Source organism: Carettochelys insculpta, chromosome 8 (assembly GCF_033958435.1).
Source record: "Carettochelys insculpta isolate YL-2023 chromosome 8, ASM3395843v1, whole genome shotgun sequence".
In the NCBI taxonomy this organism is placed as follows: domain Eukaryota; kingdom Metazoa; phylum Chordata; order Testudines; family Carettochelyidae; genus Carettochelys; species Carettochelys insculpta.
Genome location: NC_134144.1, coordinates 33975009 through 34000551, shown reverse-complemented (window position 1 = coordinate 34000551; position 25543 = coordinate 33975009). Strand labels below are relative to the sequence as shown.

Genomic DNA, 25543 nt, shown 5'->3' with positions numbered 1-25543 from the left:
GGGAAGGGAGCTGAGTTACTCTTTAAATAACAGAGCTAGGAGAAGCACAGGGAGGGAAGACCTGGTGGTAAAACAGCGGAAAGAAGCTTGAGGATTAATGGAAAACCATAGAGTCCTGCCTTGAGGTTTCCACATATATTTCTAAAAATGTGGAATAAATTCACACCCCAGGAACAGGGCTTAATTCTGAACAAGCCCCTACTGTGCATGTATACTGTGCTGTCTGGGGGAAATGGTGAAGGAATATCACCCATTTGCAGAGAGTATGTCATCCAGTAATTACAGGTTGCAGTGTATATAAGACACTTCTCTGTAGTTGACAGGGATTGGAAAGATTTTTCTGTCTTAAGGTAAATGCCTACGCTTTTAGGACCTATAGACTTGGTTCTAGTTCAGAAGGTGTATTTATTTAGTAGTTTGTAGCTATGAGAACCAAAGACTAATAAAGTGTCGCCTGTCAGGCTTTTCGGTTGACTGACGGGTATCCAGACAGATCCTCAAAGGTTCTGGACACATGTTTCTAATTGAAAGAAATGTGATTCAGTATCAATTTTATTAAAACACAAAAATAAAATCAAGAGAACATGTAACCAAACTAAGCCACTATTCATAAACTTAAATTAACTAAGATACGTGTTCATACAGTGTCTAGTGCAATGGAGTCCTGGTCCATGATTAGAGTTCCTGAGTGCTACACTAATACTTAAAAAATAAAGCAATTAAACTATCAAATCAACAATTGGCCTAAATATTGGACTGTGAGCAGGTAGCTGTATGGTTATAAATCTCAATTAGAAAACTTAGTCAACATCTATTAGGTTTATAATTTGAATGATTAAGCAGCATAATACTGAAAGCAAATTATTCTCTTACACCTGAAACATAATCTCAGAGTCTATTAGAATGCTTCTTACATTTTCAATTTCTGTGCGCTGTCTAACCTTTCTGCCATTCTCTCCCTACTCCTGCCTAGAGAGGACATAATATAGATATTAACAGCACACTCTTGATAGGAAAAAGTAGGAAACTACCAGAAGTTACAGGTGACAAGCTCAAGTGTTAGCATTTTTAAACATTATTGACTTTAGTATAATGGGTAAATAAGGTAACTGTAAAGGCTGTTTCCAGACACCTTCTCATGTGAACTATACAGGTCAACTTGTGCCCAAACATTCTCTCTCTCATTCACTCACTTCTGGACTTGCAGAGTAGGAGCTTAATCTGAAGTTCAAGAGCCAGGCAGCAGTGTTTTGCGAGCACAGTGCAGATCTTCTTTGGGTGCAAGAAGATTTATCAAAGGCTGGAGTGGCCTCTTTGTTGGTTTTTTGACTTCCTCTCAAACTTGCTGTCCTTACAGGATCTCGAATGTCACTCTTGGGGGGAGGGATAGCTCAGTAGTTTGAGTGCTGGCCTGCTAAACCCAGGGTTATCAGCTCAATTCTTGAGGGGGCTAGGGATCTGAGGGATGGCACTTGGTCCTGCTGTGAGTGCAGGGGATGGACTTGACCTGACAATGTCCCTTCCAGTTCTATGAGATAGATAGGTATCTCTCCTCTCTCAGGCATCCTCCTGACCTGAAAAACTAGGTATTTCAGATTGCCCATGATTTTTATGATTGGTGAGTGCTGCTCACTCCATTTTGTAACATCTTCCCACAATGTCTTTGGCCAAGTCAAGCAAGAGTCATGCACCTTGATCCAACTGGGTTATCCTTTGTGATTGACTTGGAAAAAAGTTTCATTTGCAACTTTAGATATATTTGACGTTTTCATACCAGAGACTAACACCAGAAACTCCACAAGCTATGTACAAAAAACGGGATACCAGGGACCACTTAGGAGAAAGTTGGCATGGAAGCTGGGTGAAAAGATCCTGAGCTGGTACTGTGTCACCAATTTATGGGAAGTTAGACATAAAAATCCTATAAAATAACTGATCACTTGGACATCTTTTCAGTAGTGACTCAGTATTCATCAATAAACAATACTGAAAATATCAAACAATGATCTACTTCATCATTGCCAATTCTTATTCTTCTTGAAACAAGGCAATTGTAGCACCTGAACAATTACTGTACTGGACAAACAGATTGTTGTCTGGAATCTACATCTCAACAGAGAAAAGTTACTCAAAAACCTTTGACGTTACCCATGGAAGAAAGAAAATTATAAAATTCTATAAAGGTCCATAAAAGCTATGAGCCTCACAGAGCAATCAGGTCATTGCAGAATACTACCAGACTTTTTTCCTTCTATGATGAAAACTAGATGAACTGTTTAGCTTTATGCATAATTAACTATAGACTTACACAGAAGACCTCCATACTTAAGGATGCAGCCAAAGATCCAGCCCAAGATCCTTATTTTGATGGCCTGAATAACTGTGCAAGGAAAAACTATTTCCAGCAAAGTCTGCTGCGGTGTATCTGAGAGACCTCCCATGACCTCTGCTACCAACAATTCCTTGACACAAGTCCAACTTATCCCCCATAAAACCCTGTTCTCTATTGCCCCCTTTCTCCATACACTCTTTATCCCTCCATTGACTGTCAGGGTCCACTTCTCATCTCCCCACAATGCTATTGTATAAAATCAGAGGGAGACCTGAACAAGTACAGGGTGAGAAAGAGTTATTAAGTAGGCCAGCTTGTGAACATGTCCTGAGATGGGCTCCACAGCTACACTAACCCTGACAGTGCTGCTTCACTCTCTGCAACCCTGCAGCCTACCTTACCATACTTCCTCAGTTACTCAGCCGACCTGTCTGGTGAGTCATGGAGGCAGGCTAACAATGCCAAAGAACTGAAATAGCTGGTGGAGCTTGAGTTCCATCAGCTTATCCTGGTACAGATCAAACAGGTTAGAGTTATTTCTCTCATTTCCCATAACATTTTAAATTAAAATATACAATGTGGCCAACATCTGAGCTATCGAATGAATGTGTGAAGGTTGGGGCAACTGCGATATACGTAGCACACCCTGTAAACATCTCAGATGAATATTAAAATAATAGAGACAATTCAGTTGGCCTAGGAAAAGTTAGAATAATAAATGTGGAAACTGAACTAATTTAATAAAGTGTGAAATGAGGGATTTTAGCCTCTACTTGAAGTACAACTGTAGCTATACAGTCACCAGCTTACTTCTGTAATATATACAACAATTACATAAAATATACAGTTGTAAACAAAATTTTTATGAAGCTGTTATACAAGAGCCAATTATACCGGATTGAAATAAGGTTCCATACGAGGATTTCTTGAACATGTTGCCAATCTGATTACATTTTAGAGCACTCACATTTCTCTTAGTATTTAACTGAGATCAGTATCGCAGGATCAATCTGATGACCTCTATTAAACAAAGGTTAAAAACATTCTTATGTTTCACTTGCTGCAGGTCTGTCTTACAAGTTCTCTCATTCTTCATTTCGTTTAAGTCCACTCCTTCCCATACACAAGAACACAAACAAAGTACCAGCATCCCTGGATTGGATTGCAGTGGGAAGCGTTTAATTGTGCAGGTCACCTGGACAAGCTGATCATACTATTGTCAAATGAGAATTCACAAAGTTTTGCTATTCTGGGTGAGCTCAGTGACTATGTAAACAAACACTTCTACACTGAATCAACAACTGTGCTCCCACTGACTATACCTACTTGGCCACCCTTTGAGTTTTGTCTTGGGGTTTGGATTAAAGAACCAGAACACCATTTCCTATGACTGATGGGCAGAGCTCGCAATTTGGAGTAGACGATCTGTTCTCATTACTCTGTCTCGGAGACTAAAAAAATTGGCTACACTTTAAAATTCTTGGAGGAAGTACACTGTAAAGCCAATGGACTATTCTATCAACAGCTTCTTGGAACACACTTTTTCAGTTACTACTGTAGAATAACTCAGATGTTCCCCCCCCCTTTGCATCACCGGAAAAGGAAGAAAATTGAGCACTTATGTTGAAAATCACAATCTGAGCTTGACCACAGGACAGAAGTTTTGAATTTAGCTCATGGCTGTGATGGAGATAAAAGCAGGGCTCTTTTTCATTCCACCAAAAGGACAGTGAACTGAGAAGAAACATTCCTAGTCACAGACAACCTAGTAATCTGAGCTATCTCCGCTAATACAGTTGAGCATTTCCCACTCAGAAATCTTCTAATATACTTCACAAAGAAGTTTCATTAGGTTGTGATGAGATATGCCCTTTGATGGAGTAACGTTCATAACTAGTGGGGGTGAAAATAGTAGCAATATTTTCTGTCCTTGACTTTGAACTAGTTTTATCCTTTGGGGTCCTAGAAGTGCTTCATGAAATTTAGTTTATAGGCTCCCTTTGGGTCAGTGTCTCTCATGGGTGGTTAAACCAAATGGGATGATACTATTATTGGGGAAGCTATTCAGTAATTCTTTGGGAAAGAGAAGAATGCTAGAATTTCTACAATAAGCAGACATTAGGCTGTTGTTTAACAAACTGTTTTTTGATTCAGATACTCTTGATAATAATTGCCCTGTCTCTAAACTCCCTTTTTGAGGGAAGGTTACTGTGAAGATTTTAGTCAAACAGCTTTGTTAATATCTGGAGTATTCTGATACCCTGGAATCCTTTCTAACTGGTTCCAGATGTGGTGAAGTTATGGCGGCAAGTCTGAGGATTTTCCTCCCAGCAACGGACAAAGATGAAATGTCTGTGGGGACTCATTAGATAGTCAGCAGCCTTTAACAACATTAATTACAAAGTACTGAAGACTTTGGGAAAACATTGCTCCCGTGACAGAGATTTTCAGAAGTTCACAGGTCAGGTAGGACCAAGTCAGCGGAATGGAAGTTTTTAACTCACTTTTGAAAACCCTATTCTCTTAGAGAAAACTCGAACGATACATTGGACAATTGCTCTTCTGCATCAAGCATTTTCTTACAGGGGTACCAAAGGCTCTAGCCTGCTATGCTTCCTGTTGAAGTGTGCTAATAATATTGCTCATGTAGCAAGGAGGTTTGGGCTGCAGCACCACCAATCTGCTGATTACTCACAGTTCCTCTTCTTTTTTTTAACATAAAACCTGGACAGGGCAGTGTCTCAATTTTCTCAATGTATGTCTAAGACCAGGTACAAGATGAGGTTCTATTAATAGAAGAGAGTGATTGGCTGGGGGAAACATCCAAGAGATAACAGAGTTGACTTCTTGAAAGAGGAGATTTTTGCTCACCTTTTATAATAAAGCCACACAAACTGGGTGGGTGAGGTCTTGTTGAATCACTGACTGCTTTTAGAAGGCCAAGTCACAGCTCTGACTAAAAGTGCTAATTGTCACCTACTTTCTAAAATAAGCTTTTCCATTCTGATTTGGACTGTGCCAAGATGATCCACATGCATGTCATCTCTAAAACTGATTACTTATCAACAAAGGTTCTGATTTAATTCAACATGGAACACGGCTGCTCACTCATGCTTCTCACTGGCTTCAGAGCTGCATGTGGGTGCAACGGACAGCAATGGTTTTAAGTTGTAAGGATCAATATTTGGCTGTTTTCAAAGTGCAATCAATGTAACGGCAATTATCAGAGGGTCTGACAAATGAATCTAACAGAACCAAGCAGTGGCAAATTGTTGAGCTCGAGTGTGGTGGATCATTTTTAAGATAGAAAATGTAATGACGATAATGAGACTGTTAACTCAATGGTCTGCGTCCTGGTTACCTGAGTGACTACCACTCCTTACATAATATTTTGACAGCTCATATCAGCTAAAGCACTTGAGTGAACAACGCCCTTGATTTAAATATGAGAAGGCTAAAGACAGGGTATTTTCAATGAGGCAACCTCTGTGCTGGAGCCCAGTTCTCCTGCATGTTGGTTTGAGAAGAGCATGAGGCCAATCTCAACAGCCACGCTTTTGCTAGAGGCTATGCTTGGGAGGGTATTCAAGGTGTTTCTTTTTTGATGGGTGCAGAAGTGCTCTTACTGCCAAATTCAAGTTCTGTTCTTGTATGTAACAATGAGCAGTGAATTCATCTATGCTTTCATAAAAGCAAATTATATTTAATGCCCATAAACCATAATATTGAGAATCCTGACGCATGAATTTCGGATTAATCTAAAATCTGATTGGCGCCCAGGCAAAGTGAAGATTTTGCTAGGATCCTACCGTTTACAATCAAAGTGCTCAGCTGCACACCTTTAAGAAGGGTTTTATTTTCTATGCATTTTTTCATGGTACCTCAATACAAATGACTATTTATACAAATTTTCATGGTAGTCACATTAAACATATTTTTCTAAATAAAACACTACTCTAGATTAAATAGAAGACTTAGAATTATATTCTGCTTTCCTATTGCACACAAACAGATTTTTATCTGCTCACAAAAAAGAAAAAAAATTAAAAGCACCATTTTGCTCACTGCTTTCTGGAGCACCAGCTCACTTCTCTAATGATGCTTCCGTATTTTTAGAATAAATTGAGCCAGTTGTGATTCTTCTAACAATTTTCATTCCAAACTTAATAGTATAACACCATTGCAACTGTGTGAAGACATTCATTTTCTCCAGTGGAATTAATTGCTAATTTATTTTACATGTCATAACCACAGCCTTTGAATCATCCAAATTTGAAACTAACTTTGATGTTTTATTATAACCTCTTTTGTTCCTCTAAAAGTAAATTCTGTTACTGAACTTACTGCATATTTTAAACCTGTCTGTGTGTTTCTTACTTTAAATGACTTTTTGAAATGAACAGATATCAGAACATTATGAAATAGTTCCAGGATTGTGAACAGACCACTGATGTATTCAGAAATTAAAAGCTGCTGTTTGAATTCCATAAAGCATCAAACGAACAAATAATTGACAGATGCTAGTACCTAATTAAAAAAATAAGGGTTATATAAAAACAAACAAACTTTTGGCAGCTATCTGTACTTTTTGTATGTAATTATTAAATACAAATATACATACACACAGAATACCAATTTGTAATCATAACTGATATACAGTATTACATATAATTTTTTACCTTACCTTGCATATGAGCCTTACAATTTATGATGGTATCAGTAAAAAAACATTCTAAACCAGCCTAGCCTGAAGAAGCATTTTGATTGCCTAATTTAACTTTGTAAAGGAGTAGTAAATCTTATAGTTGGTCTCTGTAAACCTCACAGCTGGAGCATTCTAACACTACCTTGCAGTTTCCAGTGATCAAAGTAAGTTACTTTATATATCAAACTAAGAATTTCATAATAGAAATAATGCAGCACCAGGGGGTGCAGTTATCATGAAATAATTACACTCCTGGGAGATTACAGATAAGGCAGTACCCCAGGGGTGTGATTATCCCATGATAACCACATCCACTGAAACTGCCTTATTGCAAAAATAATCTCTATTCACTGGTGAGATATTATTCAATAGGTGAATTTTTAAACATTTTTTAAGCTTGAATCACCAAATGAAATAGTGTAACCGTCTATATGCCAAGAAAAATATATCAAAACTAACTCAGTACTGGGTTGTTTTCATTCTCCTATTTGCTGCAGCACAACCCTATATTTTTTGATCTGGAGGACACAGCAATCTCCAATCACAAAACAGGACTCGGACTAGCAGTGGATGTGCTTTAATCTGTATAGGACCAATCCTTCAGCATTTCCACATGTGGAATCCTCACTCAAGTCTATAGGGATCTGTACCTGGAGCAGATATGGTATCCTGTTTGAAAGCGCAATGCAAATAATAATTCCAATGCAAGCTCCTAAACACAATACTAATCAAGGGCCCTAATGCTTTTTGGTTAACTATTAAAGCAACTTTAGCTTTTTAAAAAAGAGAGATAGTTGTGGCTGAATTGCAGCTTAATATTTCACACCTACATAGTCTTCTTTATGTACAAAATGTTTTTCAAACACTGAATTAAACCTCACAACACTACTGTGGGCTAGGTAAATAGGGTCCCAGTTTTACATAGATGAGGAATCTGAATTTAAGCATTTTGACAACACACTTACTTTCCTTTTCACTCACTTGTAATTCAAAAATTCTCTTGAGGCCAAAAATAGTTTCAACCTAAAAAGGAAGCTTTTTTGGGTTTTACTGTGAAGGGGCAGCTGACACCGGTAGGTCTGTGTGGAGGAATGGGGATGAGATGAGAAATTTACTGTCATCTATTTTGGGACTGCAGCAGAGGAACCAACTTTTTCTCTAAACATTAACACTGTACAAAATACCTCCCTACTCCCTGCCCCCCCCCCAAATTCTCTTAACCCTATTTAGGCATAAGAATGTTAAAATGGCCATAACGGGGCAGATCAACCGGTCATATAACTCAGTGTCTTGTCTTCTGACAGTGGCTGCTGCCAGATGCTTCAGCAGGAATGAACAAAACATAGTGATTTTTGAGTGGTCCGTTCCATCATACAGTACCCCCCAAACTAAATTTATGACACAACTCTTCAGAATGCTCAACATTCTCGAAATTTGCTCTGGAATGATCATTTGCATATACATATACACCCCCCCAACAAGAGCCAGTACAATTAAAAATTAAGCACGTTCTTAAATATTTAAAGAACAAAGTGAGTAAGATTTTAAAAAGAAAACTCTAGCAACAGGCTATCCTAAAAGGGTCAAAAAGACATCAGAAAGAGCTGAAATGCTTGAATGCCGATCTTCATGAAGTAGATAATTTACAATTCTCCTCATCTCCTTGCTTCACTCTGTTCAATAAGATCCATGCAGCACAGTCTGAATGATAACTTTTGCAGTATTTAAATTGTAAATAAATAATTTTGGCTTTCAGTGAGATCTAGGAGATGAAGAACTAACATTTCAAAGAACATGATATTTGAAACATGGACAGTCCTCTATTAATGGAGAGGGCATCTTAATGTGGCAGTCTGGTCGAACTCACTGTTTCCCAATAAGGCCAAACCGTTCATCAAGTGCAATGTTCTAAACTTCCCTTAAAAGGCAAGCACCCTTTCTGCGTCCATACAGTAGAAGCTTGTTAGAGACATATTGCTGCTATTTTAATGCAATAGGCCTAGAAAGGAAACATCTGCCCTCTATTTGAGAGCTCTTACGCTGTATGGTCGCATGTAAACAGCATTCCCCTTTCAGAAGAGGAATGCAAAAAGGGGAGGAATGTGAATAAGGAAGATTGAAAGTGCAAATGAAGCTCTGATTTACAAATCTTGCACTTCATTTCCATAATCTCGCACTACTGCACTTCTGGAAGAGACTTTTCCGAAAGCAAAACAGCCATGTAGATGGGGTTCCTTTGGGGGAAAAAACCCCATTTTTGAAATCACCCTTCTTCCTGAAACGAATGAGTAAGAAGGGTTCTTTCAAAAATGAGATTTTTTTTTCCCAAAGGAACCCCTTATACATGGCTGCTTTTGCTTTCAGAAAAGTCCCTTTTGGAAGCAAGATAGTGTGAGATTATGCAAATGTAGCACAAGATTTGTAAATCAGCATTTCATTTGCATTTTTGATCTCCCTCATTTCCATTCCTTCTCCGAAAAGGGAATGCTGTGCAGATACGGCCTACATAACTTCTAAGATTTTAGGAATAGTTTATAACATGATTGATTCTACGCACATCAACACAGTTAAAGATGGTTGCTAATCATGTGGATGTAGTATGTTTCAACCCTTCTCCTGAGCAGGCTATAAACAGGCTAACACTCCTATAGATAAGACAATTTTAGTGTCTATGTAAATGTAGGGAGTCTGTAGAGACGAAGGTAGGGCACTCCTTGTCTTCCCAAGAATCCAAAGTACATCTACATTTGAGCTAGGAGGTGCATTTCCTATCTACATTTACCTGACCTAGCACCGCTCCAGCTGGTGGAGATGGGACTTAAATTGGGACTCTCCTGCCTCCCATGTGAGTGTTATAACTACCAGGCAATAGAGTCACTCTCATATTCGCTCTGTTTGCCTCAATGATTTTTTCATTATTTAATCTAAAAGAAACGGCATCAACAAGCTTGGTGGCTGGTAACTCAGCTGGACAGTAGGCAACACAGAATCCCCTTTTCCAGCTACAAACACCTATTTTAGACTCCTATTCTAAGGAAGATGGTAGGGGAGCACTAGACACTGATTTTAAAAAAGAGTAGGACCTGCTTGATAGTGATTCCTGAACTAGTGAAAGTCCAGGAGGTTTCAAAGCAACCACAGGTGTGGCATCTGCCACTGCACAGGGGGCCAGGCCACCAGTGGAATGTTTTGGCTCATGTCAACTAGGGATGTAAAATCCTGTTTAATTAGTTAAATGCTGAATTTAGTCAGCTAACTGATTAAACGGGTGGGATGGGCAGCTGGGATGGCTGCTCCAGCCCAGATGGGCTTGTGCGGCCCCCCCGCTGCAGACAGGGGCTGCTCTGGCTTGGTGGAGCGCCCTCCAGCCTGGCATGCCAGGGACCATGGCTGCTCCAGCCCAGCTGGAGCATTCCTGCCTTCAGCATCCCTGCAGGGCTGGAGCAACCTGCGGTGGGCAAAGGGCTGCTCCAGGCCCTTCAGCCTCACCCATTTAGGGAGTGGTGTCAGAATTCCAGAGGTGTTGTGTTGTGGTCCAGGAGTAGTGTTGGATCCAGCATGAGGCACACAACCCTCCACCTGAGTCTGGGTCTGGTAAGTTGCTTCTTGGCTACCAGGGTGGAGCAGTGCTGACCTGTTCTGGTGAATGGTGCCAGGAGGGAGGAGACTGAAGCTGTATCATCATAGGGGGGTTCCCTTTTGATGACACCTAGGGTATTGGTGCTGCATGGCTCTTGTTTCCAGTGCCACTGCAAATAGCTTTCAAATGGTTGGAGATGGCAGCACCAGGAGTGACGAATCCCTCACTGCCTGAAATGCAGATGGTATGGATGATAATGCCAGAGTAGTTGGACTATGATGGTTCTCTGCTGGTGGAGAGTCCAAAGGTATTAGACTCAGTGGCACCTTCCAGGGACCAGAGTCAATGGTACTATCCACACTACTGGTGTCTGAGTGGCCTAACAGGTCACACTATGCCCAGCACCTGTATCCAACAGACCTTGGGGTTGGGGATTGCCTGCAGGCAGTTTTCATCCCCTTCCTTCTCAGGAAGTGCACTGAGAGTCCATACAGGTGACGTCTTCTTGGACACTGTGGATAACTGTTGGTGACAGGAGTCCTGGGAAACACGAGAGTTCTTCCTTGTTACTGGAGAACAGAACTGCACTCAATCGCTCAGAAATGCTGGAGCATTTCTTACTGAGGCTGAAGCACCCAGTGACAAGTCAGCAGGGCTCAGCCCCAAGGTGGCACAAAGTGCTACCTCCTTGAGGAAGAACTTGAATCTTGAGTCCTGCAATGCTTCTGCACATGGGCTTTTCTCAGACAATTGAGGCAGCTGGAATGGGGTCACTAACAGGCACAACTTTATACTCTGGAAAAAAGGCAAACCATGGTGCGATGGAAGGACTAATCTTGCTAAGCAACATCTGCTAACCGAAACTTAGCCACTACAAATAACTACATGCAGAAATAGAAATGAAATCCACTGAGAGATGCACTTGTAGGAAAACACAAGGACGAGCTGAAATTCCAGTAACTGTCATGGGCTGGGCAATACGAAGTAACTGAGAAGTCAGCAGCTCAGCAGCAGGGCCCTTATACCATCACTATGACAGTGTGATTCCAGGGAGCACTAGCAAAATTGTCTGGGGCGAGCACACCCCTTCACTGGAATGGGCATGAACAAGTGTTTGAAGAATGCTAAATAAGCAACTGCACAGATCTGTGAATGAAACTCGCCTTCTCCTTAGGGAGGTTCAGCAGCAACGACTACTGCAGCTGTGAGGCTGTCGTAGTAGCTCTAAAGTAGTGGCTCTGCTGCTGTAGAAGGCAGCTACTCTCTCCCATATCCTCACTTGGCTGTGCCCTGAGTTTAGTATTTGGCTTGTACTATCCTCTTTTATTTGGAAGCAACATTAGCTTTAATACACCGGTGCCTGTGCAATGTGGCTGAGCTATGGCTGCTATGGGAATAGATGAATTTCATAATTTCTGCGATTCTCCTTTCCACACTACAAGTTGCACTGATAGAGGGAATTTTCAAAAAATCCACCCCAAGAAGGCTTAACCCTGCCTTATTAAATCAATGGGAACAGAATTAGATCACCACTGAGAGCATCTAAAAATCACCACTACAGTGTTTTACATTTAATCTCCTTAAAAAAACCCCAAAATTAAAATACCAATGTGTCTGATATTTAAGAGATTACACATTCAAGCCAATTTTAAATATGCACCCTAGATTTTCATCCACCCTGACCAGACACGCCCCTACCCTCTCCCCTATTTTAAAAAGGCATCAAGAATTGCTCAGGAACACGCATTTTCTTCTAGGGTCTGAAGCTGAAACTTCCAGGAAGGGATTATGCTTGGAGATGCTCAGTCTAACACTGCAAATTGTGGAATTTACAGTTCTTATGTTCAAACAGAAAGTATGTTAGATGCACTAAATCCCTTTCACTGTGCTCTCAGCAGATGCCGGGGAAGATGCCCTATGGACAGGTACCTGACCAGGAAAAGGCCTGGCACATTTAGACTTTACTTAGGGTTGATGACTAATTAGGTTTTCAACAGACATTGAGAAGTTGGCTTAGCGCAATTATGAATGAGAAGAAGCAGCAACACAATTAGCTATAAACCAGGGTGAGAAAACTATCTGGCAACATTATACACTATGGAATACACCGGCTCAGAAAGACTGCCATCTCATCTGCAACTATATCGTTGCCATTAAATGGCACAATCTTTGGACAATACTTAAAAGCAAAGCAACATGAAAGATACCATTTCTTGAAGTAAAACTTTAAGGCATTTCTCTACAATAAAGGAACACCATTTGAATTAGTCCCTTTAGATAAGACAGATCATCAATAGGCTGACTATACAAACAGAATTAATAGTTATTACATGAAAGCCGCAGAGGTCAGCTTCTATCCTTGGCCTCTCTACTTAGAAAGATAACCAGTGGGCCAACAGTAATGGCATCCCTGAAGAAATTAACTGAGAATACATTTCATTCTCAGACTTTTAAGATTCTCTATAGCCTGGAGTGGAATGTGCCACAGCATGACTCCTCCTTAATGTTTTACAACACCCTTCTTCAGTGCAACCAGAATCACTCTTAGGCTACGTCTACAGTAGAGCCATCTGTCAACATAAGTTTCTGTCAGAAGATATCTTCTGACAAAACTTCTGTCAACAGATTGCGGCCAGACTGCAAAGTGGATCAAAAGGGTGATCCGCTGTGTTGACAGAGAGTGGTCCGATTACCCGGCCACTCTCTCAAATGAAAGGCCAACTGGAAGTACATCGGAGAGGGCTGCCTGGTGTCCCAGAAGCCCTGTATGTCAACACAAGGCACCTGAACATCCAGACTGGCTTTCTGTTGACAGAGACATTCTGCCTTAGGGGGGAGCGGCAGAACACTGTGGACAGAAGTGCCACATTCTGTTGATTTACTGTACAGAGAATGCTCTGGGAACGTGGATGCTTCAAGGGTTTTGTCGACAAAATGCCAGTTTTTTCAACAAACTCTCTAATATAGACATAGCCTTAGATACTTCATTATGACTATGAAAGTACCCTAATCTTGGGTCAAATTACTGAAGACTAAAAATTGAATTCCTCTTTAAGCATTCAAAGTAAATATAGCGTGGTATGTATTAAAATTCTGACCAAAGGATGGTATGATCTAAAAACAAAATGGCCGTGTCTACACTAAGAGAAATCTTCGAAATAACCACGCTAATGGCCATTCCGAAAAATACTAATGAGGCACTAAAATGCATATTCAGCGCCTCATTAGGATGCCACCGTACACGGCACTTCAAAATTGCAGCTTTTCTCTCCTGCGTGGCTCGTCCAGGTGGGGCTCGTTTTTGAAGTGCTGCGGCCGGTGGCGTGCTAAGGAGGCGCTGAATATTCATGGAGATTTCGAAGATTTCTCTTAGCGTAGACGTTGCCAATGTGTGTTTCTAGTCAACAAGAGAGATAACAGAGCAAAATCACTGCTCCTGTAGTAGTAAGAACATCACAGAGGGGAAAATGTGACATTTAAAAAAACTAAGCCTTATTTAGGTGTCTATTAATTTATTTAGGCACTCCAGAGATGTAAGAAATTAAGGCAAACTATGTCTGTCAAGTACAAACTGGCATCCCCTACTCCTCATGTCCCCATGGTCTTGAGTCTAAATTGGGGTTACATTAATTTTGATGGTCGATTTATTTGATTAGTTTACCAATACTGAGGCATCTTTTTTCCACTCAGGACTATAGTAGACCTCACAAGGCTGAATCACCACTATACAGTAAACCCTGGAGATACGTGCATTTGAAACATGCATATCTTGTGTTTACATGAGACCCTGGAAAAATCATAGAGGGGCTACTCAAGGAAGTCATTTGAGGCACTTGGAGGAGGGGAGAGTGATCAGGAATAGTCAGCATGGATTCATGAAGGGCAAGTCATGCCTGACCAATCTGATTAGTTTCTACGATGAGATAAGTGGCTCTGTGGATCGGGGAAAATCAATGGATGTGATTTATCTGGACTTTAGCAAAGCTTTTGATATGGTCTCCCACAATATTCTTGTCAGCAAGTTAAAGGAATGTGGATTGGATAAATGTACAGTAAGATGAATAGAAAGCTGGCTAGAAGGTCGGGCCCAGCGGGTAGTGATGAACGGCTCAATGTTGGGATGGCAGTCGGTTTCTAGTGGAGTGCCCCAAGGTTCAGTTCTGGGTCCTGTTCTGTTCAACGTATTCATCAATGACCTGGATGAGGGGTTGGACTGCACCCTCAGCAAGTTTGCAGATGACACTAAGCTAGGGGGAAGAGGCAGATATGCTGGAGGGTAGGGACAGGGTCCAGAGTGACTTAGACAAATTGGAAGACTGAGCTGCAAGAAATCTGATGAGGTTCAATAAGGACAAGTGCAGAGTCCTGCACTTTGGCCGGAAGAATCCCAAGCATTGTTACAGGCTGGGATCTGACTGGCTTGGTAGTGGTTTTGCAGAAAAGAACCTGGGAGTTGTAGTGGATGAGAAGCTGGACATGAGTCAACAGTATGTCATTGTAGCCAAGAAAGCTAATGGCATATTAGGGTGCATCAAGAGGAGCGCTGCCGGTAGATCCAGAGAAGTGATTACTTCTCTTTATTCGGCTTTGGTGAGGCCGCATCTGGAGTACTGTGTCCAGTTCTGGGCCCCCAATTATAGGAAGGATGTGGATACGCTGGAGAGGGTCTACTGGAGGGTGACCAAAATAATCAGGGGGCTGGAGCATACGACTTCTGAAGAAAGGTTGAGTGAATTGGGACTGTTTAGTCTGCAGAAGAGAAGACTGAGAAGAGACTGGATAATAGCCTTCAACTTACTGAAGGGAGGCTGCAAAGAGGCTGTTCACAGTGGTCACGGATGGCAGAACACGGAATAATGGTCTCAAGTTGCAGTTGGAAAGGTCCAGGTTGAACATTAGGAAAAACTTTTTCACTAGGAGGGTGGTGAAGCATTTGGAATGGTCTACCCAAGGAAGCAGTGGAGTCTCCATCCCTGGAGGTGTTTAAGTCTCGCCTCGACAAAGCCCTGGCGGTGCTGATCTGATGGGTTTGGTGCTGCTTGGAGCAGGGGGCTGGACTTGATGGCTTCTTTAGGTCTCTTCCAGCTCTATTGTTCTATGATTCTATGATACATGAGAGAGGTTGTGTGGGGATGTGAGTGCTGTAGGGGGCAGGGAGAGCCGCACCCTGTAGCTGGAGACCACCACAGCCAGCCACAGAGTCCCCGGCTGTGGGGTGGGGAGACCCACAGCCCCGTGGCTGGAAGCCAGCAGAGCCAGCCACAGGGTCCCTGGCCAGGAGACAGGGAGACTTGCAGCCCTGCAGCTGGAAGCCAGTTCGGCAGCACCTGGGCAGCAGAGCCAGCTGTTTGGGTCCCTGGCTGGGCAGGGAGACCTGCAGCCCCACAGCTGGAAGCTAGCTGGGCTCCCAGACCAGTCTGCAGTGGCAGCCCCAGATGAGGCTGCTGGTTGGTTCCCAGCTCCTTACCCCTTGCAGGACCACAAAGCTGATCAGCCATGAGCTGGTCAGTTTCCTGGTCCCACAAGCCAGAGAGAGACTAGAACCAGACTGTCCCATGGTTCCCAGCTTCCTGCCACTCTGGGAGCCAGGAAACTGATCACTTCTGGCTCCTACAAGCCCAGGGGAGCTGGGAACCAAGAAGCAGCCTGGTTGCTGTCTCCCCTTGACTTGAGCAAAAAATCGAATTACATGTGGGGGTTGCTGGAATGCAACCCCCCCGTAACTCGAGGGCTTACTGTATGCCTATATAAAAAGACAAAAAAATGTCACCAGGACAATATTAGGGAGAGGATTTTCTTTTCACGTGTTACTAGCTGGATAAGTGGATCTTTGGATAGGTACAACACTTAAAATTAAGCACTCTTGTTTCCTATTTCATCTACCATTTGAAACATGATGCTTATTCAACATTTAGATCTAAGAAATGGTTATGGGCAGTCCTTTAGGAGACAGACAATTACAAAACATTTTAAATACATTTCTGCTGCCTACCTGATCCTTCGTTGGAAACTGAGCTTGCATTAATTCCAGAAAGACCAAACAAAGGACATTCTCGGTCAGTGTTTACATGACCCCATTTGTGGCATTTAATACACCTTACATTCCGCACCTGATGAAAAAAACAGCACAGAAAATTGAACTGAGAACACAGCTTCATATCTCCTATGTTTTTATGTCTAAGCAGATGCTTTAACATCCTAATATTGTGTAGTAAGACAAATATCTGAAATACACCCAAGACTCTCACAAAGGTACATACAACTTGCCTGGATACCAAACGGCTGATCTCTGATGTTCATGTCATCCTTCGCATATCTGTTTTGTGCAAAAAAAAAAAAAAAAAAAAGTCTCAAAATTTACACAGTCAAATAACAGGAAAAGTTTTTCAAACTATCATGTACAAAATTATTAGGTAACATCTCAGCAGATGTACAGGTTCTGTATTTATTCCAAAATCAAAACTTCTCCAACAATATACAAAAGTGGGATGAATTTCAAATAACTTCAAGGGCTACTTAAATGTCAGTACTAAAAGATGTGTTTTTTCAAATATGAGCCCAGATAAAAGCAAAAAGAATAAGCTGAGGCATGTGTGTGTTCTAGTTTTAAAACCTTGACTAACCAGCCATGAGATTATGACTGAATAAGAGAAACAACCTGCCTAGAATGTAAAAGGAAAACATAACGCACAACACAGAAACTAGCCCTCTAAAAGAATGGATTTTATCTAGATAAATAGACAGTTCTTACTTTTCTCGTGGGGCTACTTTTTGCCATTCAAATTTGTATTCAGTCTCCCCTTCTTGCTGCAAAACATATAATACAAGAATGTTGAAAATCTCATATCAAGTCGGGAAGTTATATTAAATAATTGTAAAGAAACTTAAGAATGTAGTGTTGAATTACCTCTTTGGTTTCTTCTTCGAAGAGCAGAAAAGAAGGGGAAGAAAAGGCAAGACATTAATTACAGGCATAGCCTTTTGAGGATATATACATTGGAGAGAGAATATTTTAATGGTTTATAATATTGCAACTAGAGGTCCTGCTGCAGCTCTGCTTGCAAGTGGAAGCTGGGATAGAATAAATTTCTGAACAGAAGCTTGTTGTACATGCTCTGTGCTGGCTGGGGGAGGGGCTGGCAGGAGGGGACGGGAGTAGGGGGTGCTCCTTTGGGGGGCTGGGCCCTGCACTGGTCAGGAAAACAGCTGGGGTTGGCATGGTGCAGGGCCCTCCACTGGGTTGGGGAGGGCCTGGCACAATGCAGGGGCTCTGTTGGTGGGCTGAGCCAGGGCCCATCCTGGACAAGGAAGGGACTGGCACAGTGTGTTTGGGGGTGCCTGCTGGTGGGGCTGGGCTTGGGCCAGGCCCGGCCCCGTGCTGGCCAGGGGAGGGGCTAGGGTTGGCATAGTGCGAAGAGGGCGGCACTGTTGCGGGGGGCTGGGAGAGGCCACATGCTGGCCGGGGAAGGTCCTGGCATGGTGTAGGGGGGTGGGCTGGACCCCATGCTGGATGGAGGGCTCTGTTGGTGAGCTGGGCTGGGCCCCACACTGGCCAGGAGAGGGGCCAGGACCAGCACAGTGCGGGGGGCAGACGGGGGGAAGGAGAGGGGAGGACGTAGAAGAACCTTGCCTAGACAGACAGACAGATGTACAGACACAGCAAAAATAACATATATGATACTGCATCTTATCTCAGAAAATAGCTTATGCAAAACAGACATATTGTTTCTTGTCTATTCAGTTACAAACTTTGTAAAGGCACAAACAATCACAGCCTTTTAAGTTTACAACCCTCAGATCTTTCAAACTAACACAAAAGCAGGAGAATATAGTCTAAGTTCTATAAGCACGTTTACAATTTGGTTTTGAACTCTGCATTCATTAGTAGTAAATACAAGTGAAGTTCAGAGTAACTGGCACATTAGGTTTTGAATCTGGGACCTTAATCACATACACAAGCTTAACTGTACTACTGTGAGTAGTTTCGCATTTCCACAGGGCTACTTATGTTAGTAAAGTCAAACATATGACTAAGTGCTTATACGATTTGGGCCCACGTTTTCATTTATTGAGAAACATATTTAAAATAAGATTTCATAGGGAAACGTTATCACACAAAATGTAATGAATATCTGTCATACAAAGATTTTTAAAGGAAAGCTCCAGTGATACATTATAGTGAGGTAGATACAACAGTTACATAGGCACGGATCCTTATAGACTCAGTTTAGGTCAGAGGTTCTCAACCTTTCCTGACTACTGCAACATTCTTGCACGCCCACAAACATCCCAAATTTCACCTAATTTAAAAATGAGTGTTTGTGTGTCTGATTTTGTAAGCAAGTGTCCCAGCACACTATTACTGAAAAACTGCTTACTTTCTCATTTTCACCATATAATTACAAAATAAATCAACTGGAATATAATTACTGTACTTGTATTTCAGGGTACTATATATAGAGCAATATAAACAAGTCATTGTATGAAATTTTAGTTTGTATTGACTTTGCTAGTTAACCTGTTGCAAAACGAGACAAAAATCGAAATGAGTAGATGTACCCTGGAAGAGATACATGTGCCCTGGTTGAGAACCCCTGCTTTATACAACTATCTGTAATAATGATTTCTTTAGTTTCATAAATACCTATCATAATTTTTCAGCATCTTTCTTAAGGATACAGTAGAACCTCAGTAATTCTCATTTAGTTAACCACAAATTTGATTATTCTTACATAAACTCAACCAGTTTCATTTGGCTTTTTAGTAATTGAACAACAGTGTTGCAGTGAGATCTCATATTACTGGTTATCATTACTTTTACCAATACACTAACCCCCATTTGCTAATCAACTATGAAATTAAATGATTAAATATAAATTGTACTTAAGATAAATTATGTGACAAAAGACTATTCTTATTTGCTAATTTACAACATGTGATAATTCACAACCTCTTCACCTTCAGTAAAGTTCTATCGTACAGGTTTCCGACATGAAGAGGAACTGAATCAATTCTCATTAGAAATCACTGGAAATTGGTTTCATTGTTACTGAAAGGCAAATTCTAACTATATTTATTTCTTTGGCTAACCTTACCACAAAACCTCACTGGAAATGCAGTTATTAATACAAAACATTATTTCACACACTATACCCATTCTTTAGTACCTTGCTTATTTTTGTAGCTTACCATAACTGTAATTTAAAGAAAAGTTTCTCACACCAGAAGAAAATTGGAGAACAGGGAAACCAACTAACTATATCAGAGAAACAGACTATCCAAACATACACAAAATGCTGTCAAATGAAGTAAACCAACACAAAAACAGTCTTTGAAGTGCTACTGGACTGCTTTTTTGTTGATAGCATATAGAGTAGCACGGCTATCTCCCTGGTGATAATTCCTGACTTTCAGAAATAATAATTTTAAGGATTATTTGTAATAATACTAAAGTTAAAAGATATTTGTGTCTAAGAATGTATAAATTGGGTGGGGGGGGTGAGTGAGAGAGAGAGAGAGAGAGAGCACACACACAAAATATATTTAAATGAAATCTATCACATGATGTTAAGAAATCAAATACCTTTCTTTGCTCCAGGTGGGGCCTCATACATAAAATTAAGACCATTCTTCACACGCTCATCACCCATAAGCAATCTAGATTAAAAGAACAGCTTTTAGGACATACCACAAGAAATACACAAGCTTACACTATTTAGTAAATGAGCTGTTTTAAAATGGACATGAAATGCACACAAGGGAACTGTGACAATTTCCCATTTTCAATTTGTTAGTCTTAATATTACAGGTTAAATATTAAAAATATAAAGATTGGTCAGTGGCTTTGTAAGCACTTAAACATAATACATGAATGTTTCAGAAAGTAACTTTGTGCCTGACTTCTGTGCTAGCAGCATGAGGAAAAAATGACAAACTTGTACATTTGTACCACTCACGTTGGCAGCATTCACTGCGAACTTGCCGTTCCAAGCAGAGACCACAGTATTGCATTTACATGAATCAGATAAAAACACTCATAAAACTTGGAGAATTAGAAGAGCAAGTGGAATAAATGATGGCCCAACCAAAAAAGAGGAGCCAAAATCCATATGGCCCTTGATCTGGTAGACTCAAATTTATGAATCACTGTTAAAAATAATGAAAAACTTTTTTGACTATCCGGCAAATGGAAACCAGCAGGTGATGCAACTTCAAGCACGGGAGGGTTAGCTGTTTCTTGATGCCACAGAATACAGAGAAGGGGGGGAATTTAGCTTTTATTAATAGGGTGGAAGTTTTCACCTGTTATCATAAGATTCCTGTTCTTTAAGGTATTGCTGCATTAGCTCTTCTTGTTTCTTCTTATCATAAGATATTTTCTGTTCTGCCATCCATACCTATTTAACACACACCAATCAATCTTAAATTTTCATTACACAAGAAAAATCCATAGAAGCATATAAAACCATATAGTTTTAGTCTATTTTTATAGCAACATGAATAGAATTGTGATGTGCTGCTTATTATTGATCATCTATAAACTCTTCATATAAACAAAATTGAATAAAAGGGTGCCTGTACAAATTATGTCCTATAAAATAATGCTCAACTTTGTCTGTATGTGCTGCAAACAATCATTACATTGCAAAATGATGTAGGTGAGGTATTATTTCAAGAAGTGTTTTTTTTAAATAGATGTGCACATCTTCATAACAGCTAATGTCAAGAGGTAAGACTGAAGGCACTTTAACCCACAAAAATAAAGCAAATAAAATTAGATCAACTGTATAGGAGAATAATAAACTGAAGAACAACCATCATCATACAACTTTAGGTTATTTTCCTCTGTAGATATGCCATATAAATTATCAAAAAAAATGATGTATCAAATCATTTATAGATTCCTTCTCTCACATATGGCAGGAGGAGGAAAGTCACCTGGATTGGGCTGGAAAGCTGGAAATAGGCATCTCAACAGGATAGGAAAAACTGTCAGCCTGGAGTCAGCTGCAGCACCACAGTAGCTCTGTGCAGGAACACAGGAATAGGGGAAGCCGGGGGCTTTTGGAACTAGGAGTGCTATGCCTTTCTATCTTTTACCAGCCACAAGTGGAGCAATGGGAGGTGATGTCAGAAAGTGGCAGTGTGAAAGGACAAGGATTTTGGGAAAAGGAGTAGTGCCAGGGGGTTCAGGAGCCCAAGGCCCTGCCGATTTGAGGGACCTCCTCTTGTCTCTGGCTCTGTGGATCAAGACTGCAGCCCAAATGTGGGTTTCTGAACAGCAGAATAAATCATACCCACCCTGGGTAAGGGTACCGCCTAGCAGCACTTTGATCCTTTACAAACTACCAAGTTACTAAACAACAAAAACTGCATACACTAAGATGTAAATGCACAATGGTGAGCTCACAGCAATTACTAAATATACCAGTCACTATCTGAGTTCAGTGTTATACTTTCTATGGACGTTACCAGGAAAGCACTTCAACATTACGGTGTTGACAGCAGTATAAAAACCCCATGTTGAATAGAGACCTGTAAAATAAGGGACCTGATCATGCAAACAGATGTAATAATGGCTCTATCATATCTGTTTTCAGATTAGAAACAAGATTAGGATCTGGCTCTGATGTGCTAGAATCAGACCCCATGATTTGTAAATACTGAAGGATTCCCTCCCACACCCTTTGATTAACTCAAGGTGGCCAACATACTTGTAAAATCTGGTCTGGATGCTCCCCAAATGTTTGTTACAGATAGAGATGACCAGAACAGCCTTTACAATCTACCTTTAGTTTAACTGGCAAACTAGGAACAGGTTTGTCTACACATGGATTTATTCTGGAGTAGCTAATAATGCCAGGCATGACAACTCTTATGGCTCGTCTATACTTAAAATGTTACAGCAGTGCAGCTGCATACGGTGGTGCCATGGTGAAGATACAACCCATACTAACTGCAAGTGGTCTCCCATTGTCACTGAAGATAATCCACCACCTGAAGACGTGGTAGCTAGGTTGACAGGAGCATCCTCTGTTGACCTAGCACTTTTTACACCAAAGGTAAGGTCGGATTAACTGCACTGCTCAGGGGTGTGGATTTTTGACATCACTGAGCAATTTGGTAATGCCAATCTAATTTCCAAGTGTAGACTTGGCCTAACTGTAAACTAAACCAGGCAAAAGCACTCTTATTCCAGAATATGAGTGGCCAGATCAGCAGTTATTCTGCAACAGATATTCTGCTATAAATTCTAATTCTTCCTCAATCCAGAATAATTTTCATGTATAGAGAAGCCCGGAAAAGCTCTAGTATAAGTTGTACTTCCCTCGTCGAGCACCCTCAGGACCTGAGTGATCCAACCAAGGGGATTTTCTGGACCAGAGGAGGCCAGGCCTCCTTGCTGCTTGGGAGGATGGGGGTGCTAGCCTGCTGGCTAGGCTCCCCTCCTGGCTGCCGCCAGCGCCCAACCCCCATGCTGCCTGGGGGCCTCCAGTTTGGCTCCTTGGCAACACGCCACCAGCTGAAGCTCTCTCTCTCCATGTGATCTCTGGTACAGCACCATCTGTGGTCCTGCCAGACCAGGGATATTGCCAAACCAGAGAGTTTCAACCTGTATAGACAAACCTGGGAGAAATCTCAACTTCTGCCAGCACACCCTAGTCAAACAGTGCTATTGGCCAGCAAAGCTCTTTTAAGCAGGAGAGTTTGTTTCTATTATAGAGGATGGCTTTGTCAGTATACGATGTATCCACACTAAGAGTACTTTGCCAATTTAGTACATTCCTATCCTCTACCAGTTAAGCATGCCTACTACAGACATAGCTCCAGTGTGAAAATATTGCCCTTTTTTTCCCCCCCTTTTTTTTAAAAGATACTTGGACAACATACTCCCTTCCCAAGACGATCAAATAATATGACTCTGGGAAAACTGAGCAAGAAATGTCCCAATTCCTATCTTTCAGTGGGCTGGCCTCAGAGAAAATGGCATCCTGCGCAAATGTGTATTTTGGCAACCCAACTTATATATCACCACCCCTTTACCCTTAGGCCCTGTGGACTCCCCAACCCCTGCACCTCTGACCTCACATGAGGAAACTGAAACTGACCTGGATGCCTGGAACATCTGGCATTGAAGCTGCTGTCTCCCCCACCCCTTTAAGGCTACTGCCCAAATCACCCTGGGGTGAACAATGTTTCCTCTAATCTTTTCCATCAATGTGCGGATTTTTTTCCATCCACGTACAGCATAATTTTTTATGTGCACTGAGGCATATGCAAACCAACAGAGACAAAAAAAACTAGGTGTGGGCACTCTGCAAATCAGCTGGGTGGCTTCTGAATCTCTTGTGAGTGTCTGCACAGCCACATAGCTTGTAAGAAACACTGGTTGTAAGGGAAGGAGCAAGGAGATGGCTGCCTGTATCCTAGTTACTGTCACCCCCTGGGCTGTATAAGAGAATGACAGCAGAGCATCAGCAGCATGACCCAGGTACCGCTATGTCTACACGGTGAGAGCTATTCTGGGATACTACAGGACCCCAAAATAGCTGCCCTACATCTATGAAATGTGCCCATCATTTCAAAGTAACAGGTGTGCTATTTCTATATCCCTGTGCACCTCATTGCACGAGGAGTAAGCGAGGCCTCCAAATAGTGCTTTATTCTGACATAGGAGACCATTTAGACAGCACCACATACTGAAAAAGCCTGTTTCTAAATTGACTTGAAATAAACTATGCAATTTGCATAGTGCACATTGTGTAGCTTATTTTGAGCTGAGACTGTTGTGTAAACATAGCCTTAGTGATGTGGACATATGGACTGCTTGGTTGCTCCTTGCTCCCTCCTTCTGTGCCTTGGGAAACACAGTGGCATGTGGCGGGGTGAGTAGTATCTTGAATCGCTGCCACTTGATGCCCATCACATTCAATTACTGGGCCCCTATTTCAAAATGTTTGCAGTTTAAATTTCAGAATTCATGCAAAACAAAACAAAGCAACGGGCAGGGTATGTGGAAGGATAGCAAAGGTGTCATCAGTATGGTTACATGGTTAATTAGGGCAAGTGTAAAGAAAGGTTAATAAAACGCCCCCCAAATAATGCAGAAGCCCCTGCCTACAAAACTCTCCTGAATGCTGCCATACCACTCTACAAGTTACAACATCTAGGACAACCAGTTTCCGGTGTTTTGTTTTCCACAGCAAAGTTGTTGCCCTCTAGAGCCATCCAATCCAAAGCTGATCCTGGTATTTTTTGATACCAAGCTCAGCCCCCTCACAACAATAACTGGTTGTTTTCGTTTCGTTTTTTTGTTTTTGTTTTTTTGGGGGGAAGGGGAGATAAAATTCACCAGAAGGGTTAGTGGGGCGGGGAATATGCACTGGGGATCGGTGACTTTGGCTGGTACCGTGGGGTGGGGGGATGAAACTGGGGACCTGGGTGGTAGCACTAGACAACGGCTGTGTCTGGGCCACACTGGGGGGCAGCAGTCGGAGGCGGGGAACAGTAGCCGGGGGCGGGGTCAATGGCTCTGATAGGGGCGGAATCGGGACGTGGGGTGGGGTGTCAGTGGCTCCAGTCAGGCGGTACCGGGGCGGGGGAGTGTGTCAGTGGCTCCGGCCGAACGGTACCGGGGCGGGGGAGTGTCAGTGGCCCTGATAGGGGCGAAACCGGGACGGGGCGGGGGGGGGGGCGGTCACTGGCTCCGGCCGGGCAGTACCGGAGCTGGACGGGGGGGTGTCAGTGGCTCCGGCCGGGCGGTACCTTTTTGATGTTGGATTTGGAGGCGGGGTGAAAATCTTTCTTGCACATGAAGTTAGCGAAGGATTTCCCCATGGCGGCGGCGGCGGCGGCACCCGCTCACGCCCCTCGCTCGAGTCGCGGGGGCCCAGCTTCCGGGGCAGGGGGCGGGACTTCCTGCAGG

The 25543-nt window shown here is 42.0% G+C and overlaps 1 protein-coding gene across 1 annotated transcript in view; it reads right to left on the bottom strand.

Annotated features, from left to right (window-relative positions):
* CIRSR (corepressor of RBPJ and splicing regulator) overlaps positions 1-25536 on the bottom strand; it is a 43579-nt gene extending 18043 nt beyond the window's left edge. The window contains exons 1-7 of the mRNA XM_075000934.1: positions 25384-25536; positions 20920-21014; positions 20201-20274; positions 17525-17538; positions 17369-17424; positions 16885-16933; positions 16610-16727 (exon numbers count right to left, since the gene is read on the bottom strand). Of these exons, the coding sequence (XP_074857035.1) occupies positions 16610-16727; positions 16885-16933; positions 17369-17424; positions 17525-17538; positions 20201-20274; positions 20920-21014; positions 25384-25455 (478 nt within the window). The 5' untranslated portion in view covers positions 25456-25536. The remainder of the gene's footprint in view (positions 1-16609; positions 16728-16884; positions 16934-17368; positions 17425-17524; positions 17539-20200; positions 20275-20919; positions 21015-25383) is intronic.
* Between the last annotated feature and the right edge of the window lie 7 nt (positions 25537-25543).